Consider the following 8914-nt stretch of genomic DNA (forward strand, 5'->3'; position numbering starts at 1 on the left):
CCACACTTGAAACGCATTTTTCTCAAAAAAGTTTGTTAAAACCCTGTTATTATCAGGTCTCGATGTGTTTTCATGGAAAGAAAAAAAAATACAATACCTAAAAATGTTAATTGAATCAATTATAAAGGAATGGGCATGACTTAGTGCTTTAATTTAATGACCATTGAGAACTAAATCAAAAATTTTCTTGTGCTGTCCTGTTGTTGTGTTAATGCTAATTGATCATTTAATTGTGGTCTTTCTCTTTTTATCCTGTGCGTCCCCACCGTAGAGCATGCTCCATTCTGACCGTGTCGTTGGGGTAAAGTAAACGTTTTTACCCACCTTGCTAAATGAGGAGGATACTAGTGGTGGTGGTAGGCTTTTTTTCTTGAAAAAAAAGCTTGTTGCACTCACAACCTTCCCAGCAAGAGCCATTGTCACAAGTGGATTTAAAGAAAACTAATAATACATATGTTGACTGTTTTTTGAGTTTTCCTCGTGGATTGATGTTATTTAACATGGGTAGATCTACTATTAGTTATGATTAATAGTTGGCTATCAGCAAAGAAACAAAATTAGAAAGCTCTCATCTGAATTGCATGGTTCAGTCGTTTGTTCATAGAGATTTTTCATTTACTCCAAAATCACTTGAGTTCTGTATTGGACAACATTAAAATCCACCATATGAACATGCCTGACTGGTGCTAAACAAGGAGGAAATGAGTCCTACTGCAGCCAATTGGAACTTAATATAAGTCATCTTGAGAGAATATGTCTTTGCCTCAAAGCGCAAGCCTGGGTGTGCAACGCTACCCCCCCCACCACCCGAAAGGGAATGGTTAAACCCAAATGTCACTATGCCCCGCTTAAACAACAGTCTTAAGTCAATTGTTACAGAGCTAATGTTTCCGTGGGAACAATTAAAGCAGCATTTTGTCTACTTGTCTTTCTTTAGGTTACTTTAAAGTGACTCTTTGTAATATACAACCAGTAGATGCCAGGGTTAAGGGTTGGGGTTAGTGTTTGTATTGTGTTGTGTTCATATGATAGTTCATGTATTTTTGCTTGTAAGTCAAATCAATATCAAATCAATATTGTTTTTTTTATTTTATGAATGACATATTTTTACTATTAGGAAGTGCTATAAAATACACACTGTCTCTAGGGATTCCAACGTTTACAATGCACGACTCAGTTTAAAGGATCATTATGTATTTTTTCCACCGTGCCTTTCTGCTTCTATCATACTTTTAACACTCTTCCACGGCGCGCAACACATTAGGTAGAAGGAAAGGGGCGCGGTGGAGGTTAGAGAGTGACTTTGTGCTCATCATCAGTTTTTCGTTTGTGTAGCATGCTAAAATGGTAAAGCAAGAAAAGGCCTGTTTCAAATACAGTCCCAACGACAACACAAACCCCAAAGATTTGAAAAAAATGAATTCATTCGAGAGCATCTAAGAAATGCATGCACTTAATGAACGAACTAAATGAGACTGTGACCTTGAATTTAATCCAGGAGATGGCAGCAAAGACTAACATTTTCAAATTCCGCACAGCACCTTTAAACTGTTTGTTTGGCACGTTTAATGATGCAACTGAACCCCTCTTGGAAAAATAGAAACGATAGAGAACTAACCTACCATTTTGCCCACTTAAATTTTTTGGTGGCCTGAGATATTTTGCGAGTTAACAACAGTTTACTGAAGACTGACTGTTATTTAAGTGAGCGTTTTGAGATTGGGATTACTCTTCTTCATGGGATACCAAGGCTCGGCCTGCTCTCTGCAGCTTGGGCTCAAAGGCTTGACTGCATCTTGCTCGGAAGCTGACAAACAGCACTACTTTTGTTTAAAGGTTCACAATCTGCAATGAATGACGCAAATGCCACAAAAACTGAAGCCAATGGACATCTTCTCTTTGGAGATTGTGACCAACACCATGTGTGTTTTTGTCTGCATGGGCTCTCTGCATGCTGGCTTTTTCTTTTCTTTGTTTCATGCAATTTTTTATGTGCTGCTGCCCCTTCAATAGTCAACAATTGCTGGGTTGTTCCACAAGAGGCCCTCGTTTTTTTGTTTGTTTTTTTAGCATTTTTGCCTCCTGATCAATATCTAAGTCATGTTATATTTATTTCTTTAGCTCTTAATCACAAGAAGTCCAAAAGGGCTGCACATACTACAGACTAATTATTACGCCACCCGCTGATATAAACCTGCATGAGGGCAAGGAAAAACTCAAAATCCTTACCATGATAAAATGAAGAAACCTTTCGAGAGTACCACACATGAGGTAATCCTAATCCCCCTTCTAGGATGACCAGGCTGCAATGGATGTTGCAAGGGCATCAACAAACAATGCACAGATATCATCTACATGAAATATAGGTCATTTATAATATACAGTAAGTGTGTTTCAAGCCTAGATGTAAACAGTTCCACTGAGGTTGCAGATTGAATCTCAGAGGGCGGAGCATTCCACAGCCCTGGGGCCCAGATGGAGAATGCTCTCGAACCTGCGGGTTTTTTTCTGGGCTCTTGGATCACTACTAGCATTTTCCAAGCAAAAGCTCTGAGCAGTAACATAGGGTAAATTAAATCTGAAATATTTAAGGATTAGGCAAGGCCATGCATAATATTGTATAACGGAAACAACCTCAAAATCATATCTTGAACTGACAACAGTCAACATCAACATTAAATATAAGTTATAATCAAAAGCATGCAACTAATCTGGCCCAATTTTCGGCAACAACAGGCTTCCTGTCTCAAAATATTAGATCAGCCATGCAGGACGGTTTGGCCCATTGGCGGATTTAATCCAGCCTGCCATATATTTTAATGTGTCAAAAAAAGCGAATCTCAAGGTCATTACTATTAAAAGTTGTTTTCTTTTTTAATAAATACAACCCCCCATGCTCTATCCGGCCACTAGAGAACAGTGTTGAGGTTGGATATCGTTGTGAGTTGAATATAGTGTAAAACTGCATTCACGCAACTGTTGGAATAAACCACTTCAAATATTCAATGCAATACATGAAAACCTATTTTTCCTACGTTGTTTTTGAATGTGTTGTGTTTAGAAAAGATCCCTTGTCATCTGTGATTATAGTGTGTTAGGTAGTTTACTAATCAATATAGGCTGAGTGATAAAGGATTCCATTGAAAAACATGGCTACAAATTTGGAGTTGACATACTTTTACTGATCCGGCCCACCTCCAAACAGAAAGTCTGGCCCTCGAGCCAAACTGAATTTAACATTTTTGTTCTGGATCATTGATTGGCAAACATTCAAGTCACAGCCCGCATAGGGTTAAAAAAAATTGGTAGAGGGGCCAGCCGAGGAGGGATTTTTTTTCAATCTACCATTAGTCTCAAATCTGATACCCCGGCAATACATTAAGAAATGAGGAAAAAAATTAAAATACATTTATCTATTTTTTTTCATTTGCATTTCTGAATCGATATGCATGCAGACATCTACTTGTACATTTCGTATGTGATTATACATAGATTGAGTGTTTTAAAATAAATTTAATGACATAAGAGTTAAAGCAAAATAATGGGTTCCTTATTTAAGCTCTAAAATTGATAAACAATTGGGAGGTGTTCCGGATATGTCCCACCAGCAGGTGGTCCGGGTACAATCCAGGATATGTTACAGATTGTGTCCCTAGGTTGGCCTGAAAACGGCTGGGGATCCCGTCGGATGAGCTGGATGAAAAGGCTGGGTGGGGTTAGGGAAGTCTGGATTTTCCTTGTCAAACTGCTTCCCCCGCCATCCAACCCTGCATAAGTGGAAGAGATTGGCTAAATGTTTATACAGTCAGGGTTCGCACGGGTGTTTGAAATCCTTGAATTCTTTAATTTTAAAGCAGAGTTTTTAAATATTAAAATGTACTTAAATTAAGGGTGACGTGCTTGTAAATGCTTGAAATTGCTGCTATGTTTCTCAACAAGCCCACTTAAAATGATGCCAACACTGCTCTCTGGTAGCTTGGCCTTGCCTTCACATTTCTTCTTCCATCATGATTAACAGCAGCTGGCATTAGTTTGTATGGCATTTTCTTATGAAGCATAATTGCTCCCTCTGGGTCGCGCCCAAGAAGACAAGTGTACACCTAAACAGGACACTGAAATGGGAATTAGTGCAAGGATTATGGGCAATGCAAAAAATAAAGGTAGCATTTCATAATGGTAAACTGTAATGGGAAGAACGTCCTGCAACCAAAATTGTAAGATACATGTATAATTTTTACCCAACCGTTATATGGGAAGAGATTTGTGAGTGAAAAATCTAATCTTAAACATGGCTCAAAGGCAGAAACTCCCCCAAAGTCAGGTGCAATGTGCATCTGTCCTTTTAGTCGGGCTGCAATGACAAATTGATAATTGATAACATCGATTAAACTAAAAACTAATAATCTCATCAATTTGTAATGTTGCGTGATTTATGAGCCACTAAATTTTAACTTGTTGCTCTTTTTTTGTTTTTTGTTTTGTATGATACGTCTAAGTCTAAAATGATCTTTGGATAAGTTGGTAGGAAAAGAGTATCTTACACATTTGCAGGTAGGTAGCATACATTTGCATGTATTTTTGTTTATTGTTAAATTATTTGACAAACACTGCTATTGTTTTATATTATTGAATATTCTGCTGTTTTGTGCACTGCTTTTCTATATTTCCAAAATTTGGACAGACTTCGTTATAGCAGGAAATTCAAAATGTGTTTTTTAAAAATCCGATTAATCGAAAGAATAATCGACTGATTCATCTATCATTAAAATAATTGTTAGTTGCAGCTCTACCTTTAAGCTTTAAGCCTACCTTTAAGCAGTGACCGTCTCCTCTCACGCCTGAATCATCTCAATCCACCTTTAAATTTAACCCATATGTTGTGTTAGGGTCTCCAATGACCCTTTTAAGGTTATAAAAATCTAATGACTGATGTGTCTCAGGGGCCAAAAAATCAAATTACAAAAGGAAATTATGGTTATAGGTGCATATAACCTTTGCTAGTGTGTTGTAGTAACGATTTCAAGCAATGCTCTTTTCTTTTTGCTGGTCAGGACTGAGTTAGACCACAGGTCAAAATTGACCCGTTAACAATGACAAGTGGTGCCAACTCCTAACACAACATAAGGGTTAGGTAAAAACATTTTTTTTTGAATTTACCTTTATTGTCATTCTTTGTAACCATGCACACAGAACGAAATGTCAATACACCTAACCCGTACAGTTCAACTGTAGCGAGCCGATGCAGCCGCAGCCAAACAGGGCGCAGCCATTTTAGACCCAACTGCTGTGTTGGGAGTCATTAGGTGACCAAACCCCCCCAATTCCAACCCTTAATACCGAGCGCCAAGCAGGGAGGCGGTGAGTACCAATGTTGTAAGTCTTAGGTATGACTCAGCCGAGGCTTGAACCAGTGACCTCCCAGTCTCTGAGCGGGCGCCCTACCATCTACCATCTAGGCTACCGAGCTGGTATATTTATATATATATATATATATATATATATATTATTTATATGTATATAATTTGGCGATTCAATTGCAAAAAATTATTAACGTAAAATTCGGACTATGGAGCGCACCTAATTATAAGCCGCACCTAGGACATTTTTAAAGGAAAAAACATTTTGTACATTTATAAGCCACACCTGAAAATAGGCTGCATGTCCCCACATTCAAAGAAAGACGGTACACAGAAAGAGTTTTATAATATACACTGTACCATGACCCCTTAATCTTCCGATGGCCTGTTGCTGGGCCCCTGGACTTTTGATAAACAAATGTGTGACTGTCGGATATCACCAGTCACTGAAATGCCACATATCATTGTAAAGTACTGTAAAATACTGTTAAATGGTCAATCTAACATATAGTTAACTTAAATCTAAACGGCTGCTAATCTGACTTTTTGCACTACTGGCAGTTTTTTATAGCTTGCCACTCATTGCACATTGCTCTCTGCACTATTGTAATTACAGCGTTATTGTTACAGTGTTAATGTTACTGTGTACCTGACTTGTTAACCTGACTGCCCATTTTGCACATCTGGTTAGCTACTCTTCTTGCACTATCGGCACTATGGTAAAATACTATACGTAGCCAAAATACAATACAACTTTATTTATATCTGTACATTCAAGGAAACTGTGGGGGTCAGATGCATCGACATTTCGTTCTGTATACACGTGTACTAGAATGACAATAAAGTAGATCTGAATCTGAATCTGAATCTAAAGCTTAAACTTTTGGGATTCAAGATATGATGAACATTTGAAAATATACTCCTCAAAAAAACATCACAATCGGCCTGAAACAAGATACCCAAAAACTATAATGCCGAGGTAACAAACCATTCCATCCCCTGGCCATCTTCAACTTGTTTGAATGTCTGCGAAATGGCTTCCTTCCATCAAGGACAATCCATTGAATCCAACCGTGTAAATTATTTACTCCAAAACACATAATAATGCTGACAGATAATTAGAAATCCACCTTAAATATTTTTGCTTCGTTGGACATTGCTTCTTGTAATCTGTTTATTCCGCCACATTATTTCCGTTTACAAATAAACACAAGTACAATGATTCCTAATACTGTATGGTAGTTAGCACTCCCCTTTCGATTGACACATTTTTCATTATGAAGGTCTTTTCATGGTAGTTTAATTCATGCACAAAGCGCAAAGTTACATTAAACTTGCATCTTCCTCAACACATATATTCCAACAGTCTTATCCTTACCTTTACTGCTCTGGCGCCCTTGGAGGCCGTGAGAAAGTATCCAGAAATTAGCTGCATCATTGGGTAAGCCGCAGGGTTTAAAGCTTGGGGGAAAAAAAACTCGCAAGTTCTAGTCTGAATTTTACTGTAATCCTGTTAGCTAATCTGTTGAAATTTATCGTCTCTGCCATTGGTCAAACAAGGAAGTTGCTAGCCAATCATATTCCAGGACAAATTTACTCTAAGTGCAAAAGATTAGTGTGTGAATTTTGAGCCCTGCCTAACTCGATAGAGAGCAGGTAGCATGCCTATCAAAGTCGAGCGAGCTGCACAAACATTAATTTCATATTAAGGCCGGGGCCACAAACTCCAAATAGCCGAGCTGCGAGTTTGAGACCCCTAGTCTAATCTGTTCTATTCTCTTATCTGTTTGTTCTCTCTTGGTCCAGGTGGTCCTCCTCCTCCTCCCCCTCCGCCGCCACCTCCCCCTCCCGCTCCGGACACTTTTTCCTCTTCATCTTCATGCTCGTCTTCCATGACCGTCCCCGTCCCTGCTGGACGTGCCGCCTTGCTGAACTCCATTCAGGCCTTCAGCAAAGGGAACCTGAAAAAGGCCCAGACCAGAGACTGCAGCCGGATCTTCTGACAACCACTGTCCTTACACGCTCCCGTCACATGTGAAGACAAATCTGGAACAAAACAGTCTTAATGTCAGTAAACATCCCTATCTGGAGTTTGCTTACTTTTTCCTATCTTTTTTTTTTACATTGAGATTGGAACAGAAAAAAAAAATCCTACTCACCGAATGCTGGAAATCTGAATGGTGACCTCCTGTGGTGAAGAAGATAACCGGCTGATTTATTTTGGGTTGGTCTTGATCCAGAAGTGTTCTTATGGCGCCTTCCTGGTTTCGGAGATGCAATAGGAATTTGTTCTTCCCTGTGACCCAAACAAATATTTCAACATATGTATTCATAAAATGTTTCAAGGGTAAAAAAGTTATTGAAACTAACCAGAAATGTTTAATGGGTTAAACTGATACACACACAGGAATTTGGTCATCACCAAAATAATGCCCATTCATAATAGATTTTAAATAATTAAAATTGCTATTTTATTTTCATAATAGATGCAATGACGAGAATTGTCTTTTGTAAATTATCTAAAAAGAATATCTTCTATTTTAGTTATTCAACCAAAATAAAAGAAAATATTGCATAGTTTTAAGAATCTAACAAAAAGCGGCAATGCATGATTTTGTTAGCATTCTCTTTACATATTCAAAAGCAGATTATTGGACCCTGGCGACAATAGAAATAATCGACACCTGCTTCATACATTATAAGAAGAACTATTTGAAAGCATATAACTCTATTCTTTTTAACTGAGTGTTTTATTTTTTGTCAAGAAAAATAAGAGATGATGTATGCACATGTTTAGAAAAAAAATCTGGAATTTTTGGGGTTGTTAAATCCAATGAAAACTGTGTGTTTTCTGTTTTAAACTGCAAAACAAGTGTAAAAGATCTTTAATTTTACAATATAACACAACAATTGAATATACACACTTTTCCATACCATAAGTGCAAATATTCCCAATCAAAAATGTGTTAGACAATTTCAATTCCCCTCACTCCACATGCTTGCTTGCACATTGATGCGTTGTCATTTTTAAGACTTCCAATGATTGTCTGGTTGTCCTTTTTTGAAAATATATATTATATGATTTTTGTGCCAATGGATGAATGTCTAGATATGTTTAGATCATAAATTAAGCTTGGGGAGGGCATTTGGTGGAAAGATTGATGATTGAATGTGTCTTTTTTGCCCCATTGCAATTTGCATTCCACTTCAGTTTTGACTGAATGTTCCTCTTAAGCACTTTATCCATTAAGGCAAATTTTGTGACTTCAATAGTAACAATAAAAGACCCAGGTAATGTTTGATGCTTTTATTTTTATTCTTTTTTTTAACACTATTTGTTTTTCTAATTGTTTCACTGTTTTCCGTGAATTGCCACACAATAATCCCATGGCCATATCTGAGCATTAAAATGTTTAAAATTTTGTACGGCTAAAATAATTTGTTTATGTTATTATCTTAGCTATACACTTTTTTTTTATACATTACTGATTTATTAGGTAAAAACGTCCAAGCAAAATGGGAAATTTGAGTGCCATTGCTTAAAATATGTCATGTTG

General features: G+C 37.4%; 1 protein-coding gene across 2 annotated transcripts in view; it reads left to right on the forward strand.

Moving 5' to 3' along the window:
* Nucleotides 1–8657, forward strand: part of pxk (PX domain containing serine/threonine kinase) — a 37419-nt gene extending 28762 nt beyond the window's left edge. Inside the window, exon 18 of one of the 2 annotated variants that reach the window (XM_088337587.1) lies at nt 7164–8657. In XM_088337587.1, the coding sequence (XP_088193713.1) occupies nt 7164–7360 (197 nt within the window). In that variant the 3' untranslated portion in view covers nt 7361–8657. Of the gene's footprint in view, nt 1–271; nt 322–7163 lie in introns of those variants that run through there. The other variant, XM_088337589.1, reaches the window with a different exon arrangement.
* Nucleotides 8658–8914: the final 257 nt, after the last annotated feature.

The sequence above is a fragment of the Urocampus carinirostris genome, chromosome 6 (assembly GCF_059441175.1).
Source record: "Urocampus carinirostris isolate Australia breed hairy pipefish chromosome 6, RoL_Ucar_1.0, whole genome shotgun sequence".
Classification (NCBI taxonomy): domain Eukaryota; kingdom Metazoa; phylum Chordata; class Actinopteri; order Syngnathiformes; family Syngnathidae; genus Urocampus; species Urocampus carinirostris.